Here is a 26,055-nt window from a genome sequence, read left to right on the forward strand (position 1 = left end):
GGTATAATAGAAACAAGTCACCAATTCTGCATTTATTACCACTCCTGGTTTTGGCTCCCACTCCTGAGAAAAAATACTGACTGAATACTGATCAAATACTGATAGTGGAGCTGTGGCCTTATAGAAATTTTATGCCACTTATTTTTTTTTAATGCTGCATAAACCGACCTGCGGTGAGTTTTTTATATCAGCAACATGTCAATTTTATGTTGCAGTAAATATGCATTTCATTTGCCGATTTTCCCCTTACACTTTAATGAGATGAGGACATATATGTGTTAATTGTGCATTTCCGCAGCAGAAACTAAATAAAAGCGAATGCATTCCGCATATGAGTTTATGAATAAAGTTTTATTAAAGATAAGTAACAAGAAGTATCAAATACAAAGCAGTTTTATTTAAAACATAACATACCAAAAGGAGACAAAGACCGCAGCAGAAAAAATGTGCTAAAAACGCTTGTATAAAATGCACTAAAAAACGCAATGAAAAATGCAATTAACCTAATTTACCTATTAGGTGCAGAAATGCTGCAGAAAATCTGCAACGTCAAACATGTACCAAATACTCATCTTGGGAACACAACCTTAACCCCTTACCGACATATGATGTATTGGTACGTCATATGCCGGCGTGTAAGCCCTCACAAGTTGGCTGATTGAATCAGTCATTATGTGCCTCTAACAGCCTGTTAACCATGTTAAACTGTTAAATCCCGCTGTCAATCCACCCACCCATCGGCACACCCGTGACGTGATCGTGGGGCGTCAGTGGGTTGTCATGACGGCCTCGGATCTGCTGAAGACCCTCGTGCCTGTCATTATGATCCTCCTGTGAAAGCCAGCGCTTAGCTGGTATTCATAGGAGATTGTGATTTTCTCCATACATAGCAGTTCTGAAGCCCTGCTATGTGTAGCACAAGCGATCAGATGATCACAGCTTCAAGTCCCCTAAGGTACAGTAAAAAAATATGAAATATTTTCTATAATATATATCAAAATATAAAATAAATGAATCCGAATTGTAAACGGTGTAATGAGAAAAAAATCGAAACGGCCCCTGCAACATTGCAATAAAGTGCAATAAGAGGAGATCAAGACATCGTTTCGTACCCCAAAATGGTATCAGTAAACATCTGCTCAGGGCACAAAAAATAAGCCCTCACACAGCCCCATATCCCGAAAAATGAAAACGTTATGGGTCTCGAAAAATTACGACACAAGAAAGGTTTTTTTAAGAATTTTTTAAAAAAAATTTCACCACTTAATAAAAAAAACTATGCATGTTTGCTATCTGCGTATTCGTACTGACCTGGAGAATCATATTGCCAGGTAAGTTTTACCATGTACTGAACATGGCGAATAAAAGAAAACCCATAGCAATTGTGATATTTCATTTTTTTTGCAATTTCCCACACTTGTATTTTTTTTTTCGTTTTCACATGATAAAATGAGTGGTGTCATTCAAAAGTACAACTTGTCCTTCAAAAAATCAAGCCCTCATACAGCTATACTGATGGAAAAATGTATGGCTCTTGGAAGAAAGGGAGGAAAAAATGAAAACAATGTAAAATGGCCATAACATGAAGGGGGTTAAACTAAATTTCCACATGAGACTAAGCTAGCACCAGTTAGACCACAGCTTGTGTTGATAAGAAACACATTTACCTCTGTGCGTAGAATGACGTAAGCATATGTCATTAAATTGATATTGGTGCCAATAAAAACTTTAATGGTTCCCACAAAAAAAAACTTTGAATCATTATGTCTACTGAAAAACAAAAAAAGTTATATCTGTCAGAATGTGGCGACCTAAGCATGACATTTTTTCCATAACACGTTTTTATTGTGCAAAATACTGACATTTAAAAAAAAAATTACACAATCAATGGGACAACACAATCAATAGCAATGTGCAAGTAGAAAGCTGCTTGCAGAAATCTTGCTCATATAGCCTTACCCTTTGCTAAATAGCCATATTCAGCAAGCACAGTGACTCAGTGGATAACTATAGCATTGTGGCTCAGTGGTTAGAACTGTAGCCTTGCAATGCTGGAGTCCTGGATTCAAATGAAAGTGGGGGTCCTGGCTCAGTGTGTGGACTTGTGCTATGGGGGCGCTACGCCCTTGCAGACTGCATGTATACCAATGACTTGGGTTGGCCAGGACCAGATGTTGAACAGTTCAATGAGGGAGACCACCAGCCACAAATAAACTTTTTACTGAAAAATAACTTGTTAGGGATTATATACAGAAAATAATGGGTACACAACTTTATGTCCGTTTCTTTCACAATACAGAGCATTTTCTACACACAATTCCAATTCCTTTCTCATTACTCATTCGTTCTTTATCTCCACTGTTTGACTTTTCTTCAACCTCAACCCAGCTCAGTACTACAGTCCAGCTAGCAAGAGTCCTATTCTTAACCCGCGGTTCCGCGTCTTTTCCCCTCAAGGGAGCTATGTTGGCAGTATGGCCAGTACTTAACTTCTCTGTCACTGACACCTTGAAACTCCTGCCAGAAGCACTCTCTTCATCTTACGTACTCTGTCCCATCTTGGCCCGTTGCCTCTCTGAGTTATAAACTCTGGGCCGTACTGCTAGGCATCCTCTCCCAGGAAACGTCTCAGTTTGATCACTCTGTCCTCCTGTTGTTTTTTTTTTTTCTTTACTCAGGCTCACGCTCAGTCTCTCCTCACCTCATGACACCCACGTCGTGCGGCACTACTTACTGTCTAGACCTTAGGTCTATTTCAAACGGACACAGGACCCTATCTGATGTTCTGACAGGAAACTGTCTCTGTTCCTTCACCTCATCCCCTCCCACTCTGGGCTAGTCTCAATCATTAACTTTAACTCTTCCTACTGTTGGACAGAAGACAATAAAAACACTATTAATGCATGTCACAGTTCACATTACACAATACAACAATACACTTGTTCTTCACGTGGGAACATGGGCAGTATGTCCATTTCTTTACACATTTGCAAGGAGTTTCTGTGTTCCCCTCCTCCCCCAGTTTGTGTGGAAGTACTCCAGTTTCCTGACACATTACAAAGACATCCTGATAGGTAACTTAGATTGTGAGCCCTGATGGGGACAGTGATGATAATGACTGTAAAGTGCTGTGGAATATGATGGCGCTCTATAAATGAGTAAAATAAATCAAAACATGCTAATTCACTAGGATCACGATAATGGTTAGTGAGCGATGTATCAGACTACCTCAACCTTTCAGTGGTAACATTAAAGTAGCACCTATAACAGCAGTGTATGTGAATGGAGCAGATGGGCAAAGCTATAGACCTCATATCACTGTTCATACCATTCATGAGCTATGAGAGGATTCATGGGGGAACAGGCAAGAGGTATTACTTTTTTCTTCTTTATTGCTTAACTTGGTATCCTTATGTGCATATTTTAATATTCTTAGGCTTAGAATAGGGTCAAGCGACCGTATTTTCTCTCATCTCACAAAATCAGGCCGATTATACTAATTACAGTGCGATCCAATTTTCTCGGATGTGGAGAAGATGGAAAAAAACATTTCTCCATCTTCTCCATTCTGCCAATCCGTGAAAATCGCACCAAACTCGGATTTCATCTGAGTGTGGTCTGATGTTTTCCACCCATTGACTTGCCTGGCCTAGTGCGATCTGATTTAAGGATGCATATCAATGCATGCTGCGATTTATTTTCATCGGACAGGCTGGGTCAGAGGGAAAAAATCAGACATATGCACGGTCCCATAGAATAAAACTGGTCTGAGTGCTATCTGATGTTTTGTCAGCCCGAAAATACAGTCGTCTGCATGAGCTCTTAGAAGAAAATGTTAAAACAATTTATTATAATTTCCAATTTTTGGAATGGACAGCAATCCATAGAGAGACCAAGACACCATGATCATGTTGATGCCCCATTGATAAAAGATTGCAAAGCCTTGGTGTAGACCATAATTTGAAGTTGAGAGTGTCTATATATTGTTGGTGGTAGTCAATCTAGGGCTCGTTTTTCTTCAAGTCCTATCTGAGCAGTGCATGGAGCTGTCACGATTGTTTGAATTCTTGACATATTATATTTATATGTATATTTCAAGCTTGTAAATGTAGTCTGAGCAACTTGCTGAGAGTTGTCTTTATACTTTACCAGGTGAAACTGCTGTACAGTCAAGAAGGCGAGCTACAGTATGTTCCAAATGTCATGCACTGCCAGCATAGAGCTTTAAGAAAATAGTGGTAAGTAGATAATTCTACCTTTCCCAACACTTACTTTCTAATACTATGTACAAGACACAGTCTTATCTCACATTGCAATATTGCATCTGATAAGTTATAGCCCAAGGAATCTTTTATTTCCCTATGTAGTTCATTTTAAGCATTTTTGAGCTTTGCCTTCATAAAACACATTTTGTCTGCCAACAGATTAATGTCCTTCTCATACAACGAGGTGCACTCGGAGCAATGTTTTCCCAACCATCTGTGCAACCTGCGTAGTACTAATGATAACGTTCTCCAACATGGACAGCATATCCCACAGAACTATTCAATTACTTAAATAATAACACATTTTGTAGTCTCAATGAAAAACCCGAGTAACATTTTTTATATTAGGATCATATTAGCTCTCGTGATAAATTTCTCCATGTGCTATGACACAATTCATAAACTGCAATTGAAAACTTTAGGAAAGAGAGGGAGAATGAGAGAGAATTGTTTTTCTCCATAAGAAGGGAGTGCCCCTTGTTGGATGTTCTGTTCATGAAGCACGATATATTAAGCAAAAAAAAAAATACATTTCTTTTACTGTTACCAAAAAAAAAAGATTGCTCTTGTCCATTACTGATTTTGTTGCTCTTTTTTTTACCTTTTCCAACTCCAAGTCATCCTTTTTATGAACCAAGGCCTATAACTGAACTGCATATTACTAATTTCTTGTAAGGCAGTAAAACCATATCCCTGTCTCACACATGCATTCTTTCTTAAAGGGAATTTGTCACAAGGTTTTTGCTATGTAATCTGAGAACGACATAATGTAGGGGTGAAGACCCTGATTCCGACGTTGTATCACTTACTGGTCTGCATGCTGACATTTTGCTACATCTATTGCAGATGTAGCAGTTCTCTGAATACTGAGTAGAGTATAACCCCACCCTCACCACTGATTGCCAGCTTTCTGCGCACACTGTGCATAGGCAGAAAACTGCCAATCAGTGGTGAGGTCAGGGTTATACAGAGCAGGACTACATGGCACAAGATAGCTAGTCCACAAGTTATACCTAGTACAGAAACCATTCAAATTGCATCTGTTTTTAACAGATCCATTGCAATTTTAACATGGGAAACTGTATTTGGCCTTGTAGAATTTTATAATGTATAAAAACGGATACCAAACAGATGTCAAAAAGAGACATAGGGATGATATAATGAAGAAAAAATTGACTCATGTTCATTAATGTGCTGGATACGATTTTCATCCAGTTTTGACCTGTGCCTGCTATTCCTATCATTATGTGTTCTTTTCTTCTTGGATGTGACACAATATTGATGGAGGTTCCCCAAGCATCTCCTAGCATAAAGAGATGCAACACAGTTGACATCCGTGTGCAGTTTATTTTTTCAAATCTCCACGAAAAAGAAAAATAATGGATATATGAAAAGGCTCAGACTAAAATGAATGTGTTCTATCTGTGAAAAAAAAGAGTGCATACGTGAATCAGATGATTGTATGGGGCCTGAGACACAGATGATTACATTGCACATTGTTTTTTTAACCTGACTCTCGTAGTTTTGCTCCTCGTAGAATATAGGACAAATGCAGATTATTACAACCCAGATACATAAATTTACATTTATCCACATTGAGTCTCATTTCTCAGTGTGTTATAAATCACAATCACTAGATAATTAGAAAGACTGGAACTATGCCAATGCACCTTAGATACCTGTTGGTCAAATGCTTATTCATCCAACAGCTATCCCGACTTCCCTATAAAGATGAATGCTCAGCTCTGATCAACATTAGCTTTGCGCTAATTTCTTCTTCCATTATGACAATTAGAGAATCCACAAATATTAGCAAAACACTTACACTAATAACTAAACTAAGCACTTTGATGACTCTTGGGTGCAATGCATCTAGTTGCAGAGCTTTATTTCACTTTACTTGCCTTCCTTTTTATATAGTAACCTTGCCTCGTCTACGTCGCCGTGATCAACTCAGAATTGTCATTCTTTAGGGGTCCTAAATGCTATGCCCTTTTTTGTATATTTAAATAATATGGGTGGATATATTTGCATCCTCAATCCTACCTCAAAAGTTTATAGTTTATCCATCTTTATAACCTTTTTGTAGATTTTATTAAGTTGTTTGTCATTTTTAAGAACTAAAGCTGATTGCTAAGGTTTGTGTTGTGTATGAATGCTTTTTGCTATATTTACTAGTACTTTTTTTGTGCCTGCCTCAAAAGGGCGGGCATTGCCAAAAATGAGGTCAAACAGAGCACAAAGTGACTCAGTCGCCTTCATTAAAGAAACCCTACGATCAAAGTTTTTATCCTCTTAATATATTACAATAATCATAATATATGGCACTGAGTACTTACAATTGCTCATTTTGCCTTTCTACCCAGATAAATTCTTCTCTTTTCTCTGCTCCTATGTAGAAACAGGACATCTCTTTTCCCTGCAAAAATCATCCCCCTCTTCAACTCCTGACCCAGCTGCTCCTTTCTTTTCCCTGCCAGGGACTTTTGCAGTGACTGATGAGTCATACAGGGAAAACTGACTTCCTGTTTCTAAATAGAGCTTAGAAGGATTCAGCCAGCCAGTTTTTAATCACGTGATGTCATAGACCTGATGGAAAAGAGAAGAATTAGCTGAGTAGAAAGGCAAAATGAGCAATTGTAAGTACACAGTGCTATATAATATGATGACTGCAATATATTAAGAGGATAAAAAATTTTATGGGAGTGCTCCTTTAAAGTAGTGGTCCCATATGTGGATACACCTGAATCCCGCTTTAGACGGAACCTCTACAGAACCACTCTTATATTTCTAAAACGTGATGTGAACCCAGCCTTAGTCATGGAGCTTTATTTTAGTATTAGTGCCTACAAGTAGTATTCAACCCCCTGCAGATTTAGCTGGTTTGATAAGATGCAAATAAGTTAGAGCCTTCAAACTGCAAACGAGAGTAGGATTTATGAACAGAAGCATAAATCTTACAAACCAAAAAGTTATATTGCTCAGTTGAATTTTAATAAATTTTAAACATAAAAGTGTGGGTCAATTATTATACAACCCCTATGTTTAATATTTTGTGGAATAACCCTTGTTTGCAATTACAGCTAATAATCGTCTTTTATAAGACCTGATCAGGCCGGCACAGGTCTGTGGAGTTATCTTGGCCCACTCCTCAATGCAGATCTTCTCCAAGTTATCTAGGTTCTTTGGGTGTCTCATGTGGACTTTATTCTTGAGCTCCTTCCACAAGTTTTCAATTGGGTTAAGGTCAGGAGACTGACTAGGCCACACCAACACCTTGACTTTTTCCCTCTTGAACCAGGCCTTGGTTTTCTTGGCTGTGTGCTTTGGGTCGTTGTCTTGTTGGAAGATGAAATTACGACCCATCTTAAGATCCTTGATGGAGGAGTGGAGGTTCTTGGCCAAAATCTCCAGGTAGGCCGTGCTATCCATCTTCCCATGGATGCGGACCAGATGGCCAGGCCCCTTGGCTGAGAAACAGCCCCACAGCATGATGCTGCCACCACCATGCTTGACTGTAGGGATGGTATTCTTGGGGTCGTATGCAGTGCCATCCAGTCTCCAAACGTCACGTGTGTGGTTGGCACCAAAGATCTCGATCTTGGTCTCATCAGACCATAGAACCTTGAACCAGTCTGTCTCAGAGTCCTCCAAGTGATCATGAGCAAACTGTAGATGAGCCTTGACATGACGCTTTGAAAGTAAAGGTACCTTACGGGCTCGTCTGGAACGGAGACCATTGCGGTGGAGTACGTTACTTATGGTATTGACTGAAACCAATGTCCCCACTGCCATGAGATCTTCCCGGAGCTCCTTCCTTGTTGTCCTTGGGTTAGCCTTGACTCTTCGGACAAGCCTGGCCTTGGCACGGGAGGACACTTTCAAAGGCTGTCCAGGCCGTGGAAGGCTAACAGTAGTTCCATAAGCCTTCCACTTACGGATGATGCACCCAACAGTGGAGACAGGTAGGCCCAACTCCTTGGAAAGGGTTTTGTACCCCTTGCCAGCCTTGTGACCCTCCACGATCTTGTCTCTGATGGCCTTGGAATGCTCCTTTGTCTTTCCCATGTTGACCATGTCTGAGTGCTGTTCACAAGTTTGGGGAGGGTCTTAAATAGTCAGAAAAGGCTGGCAAAAGAGATCTTTAATCCACACATGTGAAGCTCATTATTCTTGGTGCCTGAACTACTTCTTAATACTTTAGGGGGACCAAACAGAATTCTTGTGGTTTGAGGGGTTGAATAATAAATGACACTCTAAATTAACTTTTAACGTTTTAAAAAACAAACAAACAAAAAAAAAACAACAATATTTGCTGCAGTGCATTTCCCACTTCCAGGCTGATCTACAGTACAAATGTCACAATGCCAAGTTAATTCCGCATGTGTCAACCAGCTAAATCTGCAGGGGGTTGAATACTACTTGTAGGCACTGTATAAGCAATCACTAGTGCAGTGTGATAACTAAAATATAATTTCATTTTCATTTAAATTTGATTTGTCAACAGATGCTGCTGCTCAAGGGAAAGATGCTATAAGGGCTCTTTGGCAAGCCCATTTCCTTATTAGCCTAAGGCTGGGTTCAGACAGTTGTATTTTATGGTCTCTATATGGATCTCCTGCCCCAAACTGAAAACCTCATATATGCTTTTTGACAGACAAAGCAGTGTTGTTTTTGCTTTTTCTGCCAAGTTTTCTTTTTTAATGTTGAATGCAAAGTATATGATTGCAGAATATCAGTTGTGAATTTTTGACAGTACATGAAACTACATAGGTAATAATCATATAGTAACAAAAGATAGCAGCACACGCTTCATCAGTGGTGCAATCCCTCCTAGAGCCGTATGTAAAAGAGCAAAAAAAGAGACATTACTCAAGGGGTCCAAGTGAAAAAATGTGGAGTCTTATTCACCCATGAACATTTCAGCTTCTGACACTTTTTCAAGAACAGTAATAAACATTAATGTAAATGACACTATTCATACCAACATGAAAGATTGGGTAATAATTTATTTGTTTCAGTTTTTCACTTTTATGAGACTCTAATACAAACAATAGAATAAAAACTGAAAGGAGCAGGCAGTATTTTTCCTGTGAAACAATTCAAAAACTGATGGCATTTTTCCAGACTTTTCCTCCCAGATGAGCATGTTACAGGATGGACCATGAAAAACGGAATCCTATTTTCCTTGTGTGTTCTGTATATGATAATGTCATTTGGACATTCATCAAAACTAGAGATGTGTCAAAAATTAATAAGACTCAATGTATCCTCCTCTGCCAATTAAGTAGTATCCTTAGCCATGAGCAGTAGTGTTGAGAGTGAGTGTGTAGAGGGATGGGCATGTTGCCCAAGCCCCTTGAGAAGCCTTCATGTAATGTTGTACAGTGTAATGTGTAGTGTCTATTGTGTGATACGTAGTTTTATGTGATATTAAGTATATTGGCCACAAGATGACAATAATGTTGTTATAGTCTGCCCAGCACCAAACAGTGAGTAGGGTAAGATAGGTCCAGAGTTTAGCCCAGAGAAGGAGGGGCTAGGCAGCAGGATCAGAAAGGACTTCCTGGTAGTCAGAAAGAGACCAGAGTGAGCAGAGTAAAGACCTCAGGTCTAGTGTGAGCAATGCTGCATGCAGTGGGTGTCCCTGTGGCAAGAGAGGAGCTACCGGAGCAGATAGTAAGAGCCTGTAAGAGAAGAGATAGCAGAGAAGAGAAGCGAGTAGCAGTCCAGAATCGACAGAGTAGTTGAGAGTAGTTGAGAGTAGTTGTGAGGGGCTCTAGCATAACACTTCGACCCGTGTGGTCCACACAGAGGAAAACGGAAGCTCCCAAGATAGTGTGCTGGGCTGTGCAAAGAGTAGAGGAAGTAAGCGAAGACGATAGAGTGTTTTCAGGGAGAAAGGAGATGTATGTGTTCATGTCGCTTGTGGTTAAAGAAACATCCTTGAAGATTAACGCCTACTATCTGCTGTATATAGTTCATATCCAGTTATTCTTCAGTAATAAGAGGTTTAATTTTAAATTGTTGTCTCCTTTCGTGAACTGGTTAACATCTGGTCCTGGCAAATCAGCGTCATCAGTTACATGCGGCCTGCATAAGTGTACCGCCCCTTATTTATTTACTTATTAATTTTACTCACTTCTATAGCTCCATTAATTCCACAGCGCTTTACAGAAATTATCGGCACTGTCCCCATTGTTGCTCACAATCTAAATTCCCTATCAGTATGTCTTTAGAGTGTGGGAGAAAATCAGAGAAACTGGAGGAAACCCATGCAAACACGGAGAGAACACACAAACTACTTGCAGATGTCGTCTTTGGAGGACCCCAGCGCTGCAAAGCAACAGTGCTAACCACTGAGCCACTGTGCAGTCCTACGACACAAGTTCACACACCCAGCCTGGACCCCCACTTTCATGTAACGTGCTGGGACGCAGGAGACGAGTACCTCGCCAACAGCTACCATCCTGCGCCATGTTACAATTGTATCCAACTTTCCATATTTTATTCAATAAAGAAAGAGGACAGAGGAGACCTATGTAGGCACACTATGGCGCACCATTAGTAGAAGCTAGAGTTGCAGTTGGAACCGGGCCCTGGAGCCTAGGCGAGCTCAAAAAGTCTCTTTGGTACATATGAAAGCTCAAACATTAAAGTCCCATGATAGTTGGGGGCCCTGTTGGAAAATTTTTATTGGGGCCTATAAGCTTCAAATTGTGCTACTGACATACAGGCTCATTCAAAGGAACACAGGACTGTTCTGCTGGTTATTTTTGGACTTTTCTGTACTAACAAAAAGAAGTATATACGGTAAGTTTTGGTGTGGAAGTAGTTTAACACATGCTTCTTAGAAGATAAATAGAAAAGCACGTGTTCAGACACCTAAAGTTGTTGCAAATATCCAAGAGAGGATTATGAGAAGCCAGGAAATATTCATAAAAACTATCCTAGGTGGCACATATTTGCAGAATAAATAGTTACTGGTAAGCAGGAAATTCACACAAGCTGCACAAATAGCCACTTCATAACCCAAGAATCGGAGTACAGGTACGCCGGTTGTGTGTCTAATATCTATTGATGAAAATATGAACACAGTCACGTACATGGACATTTTTCAGCAATTCCATATAAACGGATGAGTGTGAATGTAGTTTCTTTCACAAACATATGAAAAAACATCCGATTTTCATCCCCTCAAAAGATGGATGATTTTTTTCATCCATATTGTCATCTATACACCGCATTCCAAATTGTTATACAAATGCTACTTTTCTCAGATTTTCCTAAACGGTCGACGCAAATGAATCAGTATAATGTTCAAATAATCAATTTTTATTGGTCAAACCTCCCAATGATAAAAACCAAAAAATTTCAAAACGAAAAAAAAAACAAAAACAGAAAATGCACTGTTACAAATTATTATACACAACAGAGTTTCTGAACATTTTATAGGTTGTAAAGAACTGAAAATGGTCATTTGTTGAATTTGCAGCATTAAGAGGTCACACTTACTGAAATCAAAAGCTTTTTAAATCAAAAACATCTTAACAGTCCAAATTACATGATAACATAGGACCCCTTCTTTGATATCACCTCCACAATTCTTCCTTCCATAGAACTTGTGAGTTTTGGATAGTTTCTGCTTGAATTTCTTTACAGGATGTCAGAATAGTCTCCCAGAGCTGCTGCTGTGATGTGAATAGCCTTCCATCATCATAGATCTTTTCCTTGATGATACTCCAAAAGTTCTCAATAGGGTTGAGGTCAGGGGGGGATGGTGGCCACCCAATGCGTCTCTCACCTTTTATGTCCATAGTATCCAATGATTTTGCAGTATGAGATGGATAGCACAGTTCTTCTTTTTGTACCATAGAAGAAAGTAGTCAGTCTGAACTCTCTATGCTTTGCCGAGGTCATTTTCACACCTCTAGGGACTTTAAAGGGGCTTACCAGCTCTCTCCCTATGATTCCAGGTCAAAACTTGATTACATCACCTCCTGGCTGACTTCGCAGCCTTGTTGGGGCATCCACTACTCCATTCATCTGGGCCATTCAGGGTTGCAGTAAACTTTACTGTTTTAAAATTTGTTTTCATGTAAGTCTGGACCCATTCCAACCGTTTCTGCTTATGAGCACTGTTTAGGGGTGGCCAAATCTTAGATTTATGAACAACTGCTTCAAATACCTGTTTGCTGCTTTGTAATGATATTTTAGCAGGTGCTCTCTTAATCTAATAGATTTGTCTGGCAGAAACCTTCTTCATTATACCTTTATCTGCTTGAATCCACCTGTGCTCTTTATCAGCCACAAATCTTTTCACAGTACGATGATCATGCTTAAGTTTTCATGAAATATCTAATGTTTTCATACTTTGCCCAAGGCAAAACTGACGCTATTTGACAATTTTTTGCAGCAGACAGAACCTATTTCTTTCACACATTGCTTGAAACCTGTGGACTGCTTATTAATATGAAATGTCCTTCTTAAGTCATTTTCCTTTAATGTGTTCACCTGGCAAACTAATTATCACAGGTGTTTGAGATTGATTTTAGTGATCCAAAGAGCCCTGAGACACAATATCATCCATGAGTTTATTTGAAAAAAATAAAAATTACATCCTAATGACTCTTAAATCCAATTTGCATAATAATTTGGAATGCGGTGTTTGTGATCTGTATGGTATCCTTATGTCCTTTTTTACATCCACATAATTTTTACAGCAATAATTAAGAAACTCTACAAGTCCATTAAAAATTTCCAATGTGAATAATTGCATTGGATCAGTTAAAAATGGATGCCATATGGATGGCGCACATATGACATGCATTTGCGCACGCATTGAAACTTCTAGGTGAGTCTCATCCGAAAAACGGATCAGACTAGCGCATGCTGTGATTTTTTTCACAAGGACAGTTCATCCTTGCATATTCATGTGAATATCCGTGTGTTATCTGTGTGTGGTCTTCTTTTTATACGGACGGTACTCAGACTAAAAATATGGTAATGTGAATATATTTCCAAGCCGAACCGTTAGAAAAAAGTGCTTGTCTGAACTTTGTGTACATCTAAACATATATCATTTCTATTTCTCATTAGTGTGCAGTGACCCAAAGACAGTGAAGAACACCAAGATGAACCAATATTCAGGAAGCTATAAGGTGTACAGTCACTTGCGGTATATATGTGAAGATGGTTACAAACGTCAAGCTGGTACATCAAATATTGCCATTTGCCTTATTGATGATAAAACTAATAAAGCAGCCTGGAAATATGGAAATATCTCCTGCATTAGTAAGTACTGCTTAAAATTGAGTAAAATAGTCTCTTCCCAGAGAGCTTTTGTAATATTACATATTTTACATATATACAAGTGCCATTGCAAGTTTTTGTACTGTGCTTATTTAGAGCTAGATTCTTTTTACATGTCCATGTTTATGTGCAAAAGTGATCCAGTGCATCAGTTACACAAGGAAGTGGAAGGGCCCCATTGATTGTTAGGGTTCTGTCTGGCTTCCAATTGGTGTCCGTTTTATCAAACGGAAATAAAAAAGTCCTGAAAAGTTGAACCAGGGGTGGACATATCATTGATGCAGCCTGTGCAGCCGCGCAGGGACTCAAGAGGTACGAACTATGGTACTGCAAAGGGCCCATATACTGTTCTTGCACAGGGGTCCTTTACTGTTTGTGTCTGCCGCTGAGTAGAACTTTCTCTTCCATTCTAAAAAATGGAACACAGATGGCCCTCACAATCATCAGTGGGGCCCCTTTGCTTCCTTGCATATGTGCCGTCCCTGCGGGTCCAGTTGCCACAGAGGTACTGCATCTCATCCAGAGGTGTGGTACCCCACTCTCAGGTAAGGAGGGAGCACTACCCGGGACCCACCCACTCACATCCAACACTACATCACTCCATTAGGGAAGGTCCAGATAGCTCCTGAGGGATAGCACAGGCCTGGTCCCTGTCAGGAGGGTGGAACTAAGTAGAGGAGGTGGGTGGAGGAAGTAGTTTAGGGGAGCACTGAAGGAAGAGTATAAAAAGCAGGGTAGAAACATCTAGAAGGAGTTCTGCTCAGGGGAGCAAGGGAGGACCGTGTGAGTAAGGTCCAGGCAGCGAGAGGGCCCAGTGGACGGGGCCCAGTAGGAGAGTGAGGAGAGAACACCGGAGCAGTGGGAAAGGCTTCAGAGAGAGAAGGATCCTAGGGGCACGGGAAGTGCGGAGTCCACCCGTGTGCCCGAGTTCACGCTGACCGTGGAGGGATCAGGCCGCAGTAGGGGACTTGACCCAGACTAGTGGAGTACTTCAAGACTCAGCTAGCAAACCGGAGATTGCGGTATCTTCATGTGCCGTAGCCAAAATCCACACACAATCGCTGAAAAGGTGGCCATATAGGGCAAAGGGGACAGACAGGACGTCTCCCAACAAGGCCCGCGGCCACTGGCTCGGGACACTGTGTGTGAGGTGCAGTGCAGGAGAACGAGAGCCAGCGCTGAGGGAAGGTACACAAGACAGGGGTCCCGTTCAAGTGCACCCAAGTTATCTGAGAGTTGGCTGTATCACTTCCCCGGAGGACACAGGACGACGTGGGCGGTTATAACCGGCTGCAGCGGTAACCTGGAACTAAGAACTGTGAGTAAAGCCTGAAGACTGCACCCCACTGTGTCCTTGATTTATCACCGGCCCTGCACTACACTGTCCCTGCCAACAATATCTACCTCATCAAGCACTATATACTGCCCTGGGGCTTAGCTCTGCCCGTGGAGAGCTGCACTATCTCTGCTGCGTCACCATCAGCCCCAGTGGATCTGAACAGCAGCGGCGGCCACCTATAGCCGCATACCATGGGTGGCGTCACGAATCTCTATTCCCCAATTGACTTTATTTCCCCTCTTGACTTTTCTTGTTGACCGCCCTGGGCCACGAACCGGGTCACTGCCACCGTGACTACCCCGAAAAGGACCGGCCCGGCTACCGAGTACCCCACGGCACCAGGGGGCGCGTCACATACAGTCGTGTGATAAACTGTTTGTCCCAAACCTGATTTCTTATTGTTTTGCATGTTTGTCACACTTAAATGTTTCAGATCATAAAACGAATTAAAATATTTGACAAAGATAACACAAGTAGACACAAAATGCAGTTTTTAAATGAAGATCTTTATTATTAAGGGAAAAAGAAATCCAAACCTACAGGGCCCTGAGTGAAAAAGTGATTGCCTCCTAAACCTAATAACTGGTTGGGCCACCCTTAGCAGCAACAACTGCAATCAAGCGTTTGCGATAACTGGTAATAATGAGTCTTTTACAACACTCTGGAGGAATTTTGGCCCACTCATCTTTGCAAAATTGTTGTTATTCAGCCACATTGAACGGTTTCTGAGCATGAACCGCCTTTTTAAGGTCATTCCACAGCATCTCAATCAGGATTTTGACTAGGCCACTCCAAAGCCTCAATTTTGTTTTCTTAAGCCATTCAGAGGTGGACTTGCTGGTGAATTTTGGATCATTGTCCTGCTGCATAACCCAAGTGCACTTCAGCTTGAGGTCAGGAACAGATGGCTGGACATTCTCCTTCAGGATTTTTTGGTAGACAGCAGAATTCATGGTTCCATTTACCACAGCAAGTCTTCCAGGTCCTGAAGCAACAAAACAGTCACAGACCATCGCACTACCACCACCATATTTTACTGTTGGTATGATGTTCCTTTTCTGAAATTCTGTGTTACTTCTGCGCCAGATGTAATGGCACATATGTGGCACCCCAGGGGTCCGGTTGCCACAGTGGCATTACCTCCATCACAAGGAGTGATGCCATGCCTGGAAGCAAGGAGGGGTCCCCTAATCAGGTTTACCAGCAAACAACACTTTCCTGGCTCCAGACCAGAAAGGGGAGCTCCTCCCCTTGACAACTGGAATCTGGAGGCGGGGTTAGTTAGAGTGAGTTGAGAGGAGTTGAAAACAGGACAGCAACGAGGAAGGACCTGGGGAGTGGAGCTGTGAGTCAGCTCACCCCAGAGGGACTCGCAGAAGAACCGGACACCGGAGTACGAGGTTGTGGGGCACTGAAGGGCCAGCAGCAGAAACCAAAGGGCAGGAGACTGCAGGTCTCCTGGCCCCATCAGACGCCCGGAGGCTCAGCAGCACCATAGGGCCCAGCACCGCCACGTGGGAGCGACACTCAAAGGAGTCCCAAGCTGCCTGCCATACGGGTGAGGAACAGACGTTTTACTCAGGGACGTGGGCCGCAGCATAGCTACAAGCAGCACGGCCAAAGAGATTAGCGCAGAGGGAAGGCCTACAACTTTACCTGGCAAGGTGGATCCCCAACTTGCTTCCAGACCTCTACTACCAGCTAGTACCCGTGCCCCGGTCTGCTTCACAACCGCAAGTAAAGATAAGAGGAAACTGCCATTAAGTTGTGGACTGGTTATTATCTGCGCCATCACCTGCATTACACCGCACCAACCACATCTACCCTATAGTATCACTACATCCTGCCCTGGAGCTAACGTCTGCCTGTGAAGAGCTGAACTAACTCTGCTGCGTCATCATCAGCTCCAGAGGATCTGCACCGCAGCGGTGGCTCCATATAGCCGCATACCACAGGTGGCGTCACGAATATTATATATAAAAACCTTATTCCCCTTTTACGTTTCCCCTTTTATTGACCGCCCTGGGTCACGGACCGTGTCACTGCCACCGTGACACCCCCAGCACCGACCGGCCCGGCTACAGAGTACCCCATGGCCCAGGGGGCACGTCAACTTGTCGTAATGAACAGGATTCGAAGCCCGGTATAACCGGGTCCTGTGTGCCATAGACTTTACTGAACTGTGTCATCACGTCATTTGCCGTCAGCCGAGGGGAAGCAGGAGGCCCCGATTCGGAACCGCCGGGTAAGCGATCCCTCCCGCCTGCAGAGCAGCATACTGGTACGTCAGCAGAAACCCAGGACCTGGCTGAGGTTCACTAGGGGGGAGAAAGATGCCCAACCTGGGAGAGGATTCAGCCGCGGGCGCGGCCGCCGCCACTGTAATGCCGTTATCAATGCCATATATACCAGGGGCGGCGTGGTTGCCCCAGTACTCAGGGGAGTCACACACCCTGAGCGACTTTGAGGAGAGACTGCGCAGTTTGAAGTGTACCCCCTGTCTAAGGAGCAAAATGTCAGCATCCTCGTAGGCCAGCTAATCAGTGCAGCCCAGAGAGAGGTGAAGTCCTTGCCGGGCAGGGACAAAGGCACTGTTAAGGAAATACTGGCCCTGTTGAAGGATACTTTTGACACCCGCACAGCAGCAGAAATTAAAATTAAGTTCTACGGGTGCAAACAAAGGGTGAAGGACAGTGTACGGGACTATGCTCTAAACCTGCAGGAGGCGCTGCGGGCCATTAAACAGGTAGACCCCGACAGTGTGCGAGATGAGGATAGATTGCTAGCTGAGCAGTTTATTGAGGAGCTTCTGTCTAACGCTCACCGGACACAGCTGTGCATTATGGCTCTGCAAAACCCTGATCTGGACTTTGCTCAATTTAAAGACCGAGCCATCCGGGTGCTGCGAGAACCAACCCCAGGTGGCACTGCATCCCTCCGGCGCCCAGCTATCACATACCACCAGGAGGTGGCGTCCTTTTCCCTGGCACCTGTGGAGGCTGACGCGCAGACCCTAGATAATGACCCTTCTGCAAACCTACGCCTTCAGGTCCAGGAGCTGACCAAAAGTATGGCTATACTAACTAAAACCGTGCAGGCCATGCAAGTGTCTCCAAAGGAAAAGATCCAGCTGGCTTCCAGTCCAGATGACGTCCCGTGGCGACGACAGAGAAGAATTCCACCGACCAGAGGGAGGAACAGCGATCGCTACGACCAGGACGGACAACCCATCTGCCGCCGCTGTCAAAAGGCGGGGCACTTCACAAGATTCTGTAATTTAAACGAGCAACCCCTGGGGAAGAGGGCCAACCCCCCAGTAGTAAGACGACCAGGCTCACAAAGCTGGCGAGACAAGTACTGTACGTGGGAGGACGACCGGTCCTACCTGTCGTGCTTGATGGCATCCCGATGAACGCATTGCTGGACACTGGTTCCCAGGTTACAACGATGCCATATATCCTTTTCAGACGATACTGGACTGATTCAGACATTACCCGCAGTCCAGATGAACATCTTAACATCTATGCCAGCAATGGTTAGCCCTTGCCTCAGGTGGGGTATAAAGAGGTGACCATAAAAATTGGCCGCGTAGAATTGCCATCACAAGGAATGATTATTGTTGATATTGATTGCCGAGAAAGTCATCCTATGATAACCTTAAGCACCAATGTGATAGAAAATTGTCTTGGAGAAATTATTGTTTTGTTGCAACAGGTGGCAGAGACTGCCAGTTCCAGTCAGCAGCGAGTTCTGCAAAAAGAGATCAAAGCCCTAATGCAAAGACAACAGGTAGAGCTGTCTGGTGGAGAAGTCGGCAGTGTTAGAATGAGTGATCCATTCTCCATTGCAATGCCTCCTAGGAGTGAAATGTTAATATAGTGTCGGGCAGCAATAGGTCTCAGGGGTCAAGATTATCAGGTCCTGGTAGAACCCGTGTACTCTGATAGTAGGCCCACCATCTTGACAGCCAGGGGTGTAGTCGATGTCCGCAAGGGGAGAGTACCAATACGCATCCTGAATTGTGGGGAGAAAGAGGTCCATTTACCCTGGCATGCTACCCTTGCTAAGCTGTTCACTGTCAGTAACAACGCAATAAAGGCAGTGGAACCCTTGCCTCCTTCCAAACCGGCGGAGGATAATGGCTCCAAGGGGCAGATGGAGGATTGGTGTCAGAAGCTACAAGTGGGCACTGACTCCACCCCTTTGCACCAAAAGCATGGAGTGTACCGGGTGGTCCAAGAATATGAGCGATTCTTTAGCAAACACCCACTAGACTTTGGGCAGGTAAAAGGGGTCCAACATCATATCCCCACGGTAGATCATCCGCCCATTAAAGAGAGGTACCGGCCAGTACCCCCAGCTCACTATCAATGTGCCAAAGGAATGTTATGGGAGATGAAGGAGGCTGGGGTGATCAGAGATAGTTGTAGCGCCTGGGCAGCTCCATTAGTTCTCGTTAGATAGAAAGATGGTACAATGAGGATGTGTGTTGATTACAGGCAGATTAACCACATTACACATAAGGACGCCTGCCCATTACCCAGAATTGAGGAATCATTAACTGCACTAAGATCCGCTAACTATTTCTCCACTTTGGATCTCACAAGTGGGTATTGGCAGGATCCCGTGGCAGAGGCGGACAGAGAAAAGACTACGTTTACAACACCAATGGGCCTCAGCGAGTTCAACTGCATGCCATTCGGGCTCTTCAATGCCCCGGGAACTTTCCAGCGGTTAATGGAGTGTTGCCTATGACACAAAAACTTCAAAACCGTCCTGCTGTACCTAGACGACGTAATCGTCTACTCAAAGACATATGAAGACCACCTGGAGCACCTGGCGTTCGAAGCCCTATATGGTTATGGCCTGAAGGTAAAGCCGTCCAAGTGCCACCTGTTGAAGCCCAAGGTGCAGTACCTAGGTCATGTGGTAAGCGCCGAAGGTGTAGCACCAGACCCAGAAAAAGTCACCGTGATCAAGGACTGGCCAAGACCCTCCACTATCAAAGAAGTGCAGCAGTTCCTCGGGCTGGTAGGCTACTACACGAGATTCATCAAGGGTTTCACCAAGATAGCGGCACCCATGCCGGACCTCTTAGTAGGCTAGTCCAAGAAGGCTAAGAATCCGAATCCTCCGTTCAAGTGGAGTAAAACAGAAGAAGAATCCTTCACTGAATTGAAAGTGGCTCTTACGGGAAACGAAGTAGTGGCCTACCCCGACTATGGCCAACCCTTTATACTCCATAAGGATGCCAGCAACGTGGGATTGGGCGCGGTGCTGTCCCAGGTACAGCAAGGCAGAGAGAGAGTGATTGCCTACGCCAGCAGGAAGCTCCGTCCTATGGAAAGGAACCCCGACAACTATAATTCCTTCAAGTTGAGTTTTTAGCCATAGTCTGGGCTGTAACAGAGCGCTTCAAACATTACCTCGCCTCCTCCAGATTTACAGTCTTCAGGAATAACAACCCGCTGATTCACTTGGAGACTGCGAAGCTTGGTGCCCTAGAACAGCGATGGATGGCTTGACTGTCCAACTACAAGTTTACCATCAAGTATCGGGCGGGGCATAAAAAGGCTAATGCTGATGCGCTGTCCAGGATGCCCAACTTGCCAGATGGGGGAGAAGACCCGGAAGAGCCGGAGGAGATAGAGATACCCGCTTTTCATCGTCACGGGGTGACCCAGTGCTCCCACTGTGTGAAGAACAAGCGCTCCGCCAATAGAGAGGCCACGTTTAACCCATTGCCCCACCATGGATGGGCAGAGATGCAGGATAGCGACCCGGCTGTCCACCTAGTAAAGGAGTTGCTGACACAAGCTGACTCGCACACCCTGATCCAGATGCTCCACATGAGACCCAACAGTTGTGGAAGGAGAAGGGCAAGCTGATCATCTACGAGGGAAAGCTGTGTCGAAGAAGCATCAACTCCCGGACACACGAACTGGTCTGGCAGGTGGTAGTCCTGAGGCGGGATGCGCCAATGGTCTTAGAAGCGTACCACGATGGAGCAGGACACTTTGGGTGGAAGAAGTTGGAAGCCCTGCTACGTGAGCGATTCTACTGGGCTGGCATGAGGAAAGCAATAGAGAGATGGTGTCGAGAATGTGGTCCATGCAACCTGAGACGGAAAGACCATGATAGCCAGAGGGCTCCCATGCACCCCATAATCACCAAACAACCACTTGAACTGGTAGCCTTGGACCACGTGAAGCTATCCCCAAGCCGGACAGGCTATGTCTATGCTCTCACCATAGTAGACCATTATTCCCGATTCCTGGTAATAGTGCCAGTGAAAGATCAGATGGCTCAGACGGCAGCCAAAGCGTTTCAACAACACTTTTGTCGCCCTCATGGTTACCTTGAATGGGTGCTTACCAACCAAGGTCCAGCCTTTGAAGCAGAAGTGTTTCAAGAATTCTGTAACTTGTACGACTGCAAGAAAATAAGGACGACGCCGTATCATCCCCAGACCAACGGGTTGTGCGAGAAGATGAACCAGGTGGTAATAGACCTGTTGAAGACGTTGCCCCTTGAAGAACATAGCCTGTGGCCGGAGAAGTTACCAGATTTGGTGGACCTATATAACCACATCCCGGTGAACTCCACCAACTGTACACCCGCCTACCTGATGACCTGGCAAGCTACCCATTGACTTAGACATGGGAGTATTAACACCTGAGACGACATCACCAGATGCAGACTGGGATACGGAGTGGCAGCAACAATACCGCAAGGTGCAAGAATGTGTGGAGAGAAGTTTGTCCCAGGCGAGACAGAAGCAGAAAACTTATAACCAGCACGCACCTGCAGTTCCCTTGTCACCTGGAGAACAAGTACTCAAAAGGAAGAGACGAGTCCACAAATTAGATGACCAGTGGCAGGTTGAGCCATACACCGTCTTACCTGCAAGTTTCTATAACACCAAGGTGTGCCTCATCAGTAAAGATGGAGGGGAAACTTCAGCGGCAGTCTCAAGAGACCACTTGAAGATATGCCCTGATCAGTTGAAACACAAAAAAGAAGACCAAGACAACCCCCAGCACACAGGAAAGGTGGAAGAAACGGTACAAACAATCCTTGGAGAATTTCCCCGGTCTTGGACGCAGGTGAACCGAGCATTCATGGTACCTGTCCTGACCTTTCTCCAAGCGGCCTCACTGGAAGCTGCAGAGGCTCCAGAACAGCAGAGAGACCAGTCGGCCCCAGAAACAGATGCTTCATCAGCAGCAGATCAGGAGAATCTACCCTCTGCTAGCAGTGAACCTGTCATACCATGGTATGACATGAATTTGTAGAAGACTACCCAGCCTACCGGTATTACCTCAGACTAACCGTAGTGTAGTCCACACTGAGCCCACCACACCAGCGGTAGACACTAGGGACTAGGGTAGGTCAGTGGCAACAAATGTACTGCGTAGATCAACCCGTAGTACTAAATGTCAGCTCCCTGCCAGCTCGAGGAACTAAAGTATAAGAGAATAAAAATGTAAAGTATATAGTTGTTACATTTATGGACAATTGGACCACAGGACTAGGTGTGTTCAGGACAATGTTGGATATAGTTAATAATTGGCCTTGAAAATAAACCGCCGGCGTGGCCGAAAACCAGGCCCACCAACAGAGTGCCCTGATGCCACGCCCAGGGACAATACACGAAGTGGGTTGATGCGGTTCCCACCAACCAAACTTCAGTTATCCGGAAAAAGGACAATTCCCAGATTGTGGCATAAAAACTAAGCTCCGCAATGACTGCTCTCAATTCTAGTTTCGTTTTTGTGATTTTTGCTTTTTGAGATTTTGTAAACTATTTATTATTGTTAATTGTTAATTCCAAAAGGTATCCTCAGTCCGGGTGTACTGAAGTTAACTAGGGGGGAATGTGACACCCCAGGGGTCCGGTTGCCACAGTGGCATTGCCTCCCTCACAAGGAGTGTTGTCATGCCTGGAAGCAAGGAGGGGTCCCCTAATCAGGTTTACCAGCAAACAACACTTTCCTGGCTCCAGACCAGCAAGGGGAGCTCATCCCCTTGACAACTGGAATCTGGAGGCGGGGTTAGTTAGAGTGAGTTGAGAGGAGTTGATGACAGGACAGCGACGAGGAAGGACCTGGAGAGAGGAGCTGTGAGTCAGCTCAACCCAGAGGGACGCGCAGAAGAACCGGACAGCGGAGTCCGAGGTTGTGGGGCACTGAAGGCCCAGCAGCAGAAACCAGAGGGCAGGAGACTGCAGGTCTCCTGGCCGCACAAGACGCCCGGAGGCTCAGCAGCACCCTAGGGCCCAGCACCGCCACGTGGGAGCGACACTCCAAGGAGGCCTGAGCTGCCTGCCATACGGGTGAGGAACAGACGTTTTACTCAGGGACGAGGGCCAGAGCATAGCTACAAGCAGCACGGCCAAAGAGATTAGCGCAGAGGGAAGGCCTACAACTTTACCTGGCGAGGTGGATCCCCAACTTGCTTCCAGGCCGCCCGGACCTCTACTACCAGCTAGTACCCGTGCCCCGGTCTGCTTAACAACCGCAAGTAAAGATAAGAGGAAACCTCCATTAAGTTGTGGACTGGTTATTATCTGCGCGATCACCTGCATTACACCGCACCAACCACATCTACCCTATACATCCTGCCCTGGAGCTAAGCTCTGCCTGTGGAGAGCTGAACCAACTCTGCTGCGTCATCATCAGCTCCAGAGGATCTGCACCGCAGCGGCGGCTCCATATAGCTGCATACCACAGGTGGCGTCACAAACATTATATATAAAATCCTTATTCCCCTTTTACTTTTCCCCTTTTATTGACTGCCCTGGGTCACGGACCGGGTTACTGCCACCTTGACACCCCCAGCACCGACCGCCCCGGCTACCGAGTACCCCACGGCCCAGGGGGCGCGTCACATACACCTTCCAAAAAGTTCAACTTTTATTTTGTCAGTCCACAGAGTATTCTCCCAAAAGCCTTGGCGATCATCAAGATGTTTTCTGGCAAAACTGAGACGATCCTTTATGTTCTTTTTGCTCAGCAGTGGTTTTCGTCTTGGAGATCTGCCATGCATGCCATTTTTGCCCTGTCTCTGTCTTATAGTGGAGTCTTGAACACTGACCTTGACAGAGGCAAGTGAGGCTTGCAGTTCTTTGGATGCAGTTGTGGGGTCTTTTGTAATGTCTTGGATGCGCTCTTGGGGTAATTTTGGTTGGCCGGCCACTTTTGGGAAGGTTCACCACTGTTCCATGTTTTTGCTATTTGTGGATAATGGCTCTCACTGTGGTTCGATGGAGTCCCAAAGCTATAGAAATGGCTTTACTTTGTTTCTCATTTGTTCCTGAATTTCTTTGGATTGCAGCATGATGTCTAGCTTTTGAGGATCTTTTGGTCTACTTCACTTTGTCAGGCAGGTGCTATTTAAGTGATTTCTTAATTGAAAACAGGTGTGGCAGTAATCAAGTCTGTGTGTGGCTAGGGAAGTTCAACTCAGCTTCCCAAAGATGTGATAAGCCACAGTTAATTTATTTTTTAAATGGGGGACAATCACTTTTCACACAGGGCCCTGTAGGTTTTGATTTCTTTTTCCCTTAATAATAAAGACCTTCATTTAAAAAATGCATTTTGTATTTACTTGTGTTATCTTTGTCAAACATTTAAATATGTTTTGTGATCTGAGACATTTAAGTTTGACAAACATGCAAAATAATAAAAAATCAGGAAAAGGGCAAACACTTTTTCACACCATTGTAACTGATGCATCAGACCACTTTTGCACATGAATTACATTTGTTTGAAACATTCCATTTACCTTTTCCATTTAAAACAGACGTGTACAGAGCCTTAGTGGTGACAGATGCCCACCTTCAGATCTGTAGATCTGTTCATCCCTATTGCAATAAATTGATTTGTGAAAGCAAACCTAAAATGTTCACATTGCTTTGATTCTATCTTAACTGTTTTCATTTTATGTGTGTCTAATTTAGGAGATCCTCTAGTTCCTGTTACTACTCCAAGCAACACAATATCTTCATTTACTACTTCAGGTAAAAACTAGAAAAAAAGAGATCTATCTTTAACTGATTATTTTATAGTCACATTAGATATGCCAAAAAATCTGAAAACACCTGTACACAGTCAGCACACAAGTGTATACGAACATTGTTGAAATTTACTTCCAGAAAGAAAACAGACTGTTTTTCATCTGAATTGTCATCCATATGCAATCTGTATGGCATCCGTTTTTATACATCAGCAGTTCTTAAAATTTTCAAGACCAAAAACAGTGTTAATAATGGCAGCGTATCCATTAAATCAGATGCTAAACAGTTGATCTGTATGGGATCCATTTTTTTTGTGTACTCTGTAGGGGTTTCCATTTTCTGCTAGCTGCTTGGATACGTAAAGGGTATTTATATCAAAAGAGAATAAAGTTTATAGTCCTTCATAAACTTTACAGCTCCAAACTGAAAACTGCCTTTCTTCAGCACAAATGAATAACAAAACAGTCCTTTCTCTGGGTAAGGCAAAGTACATCAAAACAGTCTCACCAACTTGATATTACAGGCACTTCTCAGTCTTTAGCCTAGACTGTCCACCATTAACAGTCTTTCTCCAGCTCCAACACAACACACTCTGCCAAGCTAACCCAGTTGCCTGTTATTATGCCTGTAAGATCCTGACTGGAGTATCGGAGCGTCCTTTCCCATCCAGCCTATTTTGCTTGCTCTTAAATCCCGGACCCAAAATCCAGTCAAATAAAAACACTCTCAGTAACCTAGTGCTACAGGTACAGACTTTACATTACTGAGGCTAGCCACCTCGGTGATGCATACCTGACATCAAGGTCCTTACTTCCTACTTTCCTACAACTCACAGATTGAATAGGCGAGTCTCATCTGAAATATGGAATAGATTAGTGCATGCTATGATTTTTCTTTCACGCATATATTTGGTATGTGAAAAAAATACGGTCATGTAAACAGCACTACTGAATAACTGTGGTCCATATGCTGCCAGTTTTTTCAGTACTTGGACAGAAAATACAGACTTAGTGTTGACTAAAGAGTGGTTACAACCAGGTTTTAAATTTATTCAAAAATTTTCAGGCGGAATAATAAAGGAAAATCAAAATCCCAGAAAAAAAGAGAGAGAGGATACTCCA

At 43.9% G+C, this 26,055-nt stretch overlaps 1 protein-coding gene across 4 annotated transcripts in view; it reads left to right on the plus strand.

Annotated features, from left to right (window-relative positions):
* The window catches only part of IL15RA (interleukin 15 receptor subunit alpha), a 124,723-nt gene that overhangs the window by 46,524 nt on the left and 52,144 nt on the right, over window positions 1–26,055 (plus strand). For 2 of the 4 annotated variants that reach the window (XM_073652461.1, XM_073652462.1), the window contains exons 2-4: window positions 4,153–4,238; window positions 13,365–13,559; window positions 24,878–24,937. In XM_073652461.1, the coding sequence (XP_073508562.1) occupies window positions 13,400–13,559; window positions 24,878–24,937 (220 nt within the window). In that variant the 5' untranslated portion in view covers window positions 4,153–4,238; window positions 13,365–13,399. The remainder of the gene's footprint in view (window positions 1–4,152; window positions 4,239–13,364; window positions 13,560–24,877; window positions 24,938–26,055) is intronic. The other 2 variants (XM_073652459.1, XM_073652460.1) reach the window with 1 other exon arrangement.

Source organism: Phyllobates terribilis, unplaced genomic scaffold (assembly GCF_046119375.1).
Source record: "Phyllobates terribilis strain yellow unplaced genomic scaffold, ASM4611937v1 Scaffold_11__3_contigs__length_659146591, whole genome shotgun sequence".
Taxonomy (NCBI): Eukaryota; Metazoa; Chordata; class Amphibia; order Anura; family Dendrobatidae; genus Phyllobates; species Phyllobates terribilis.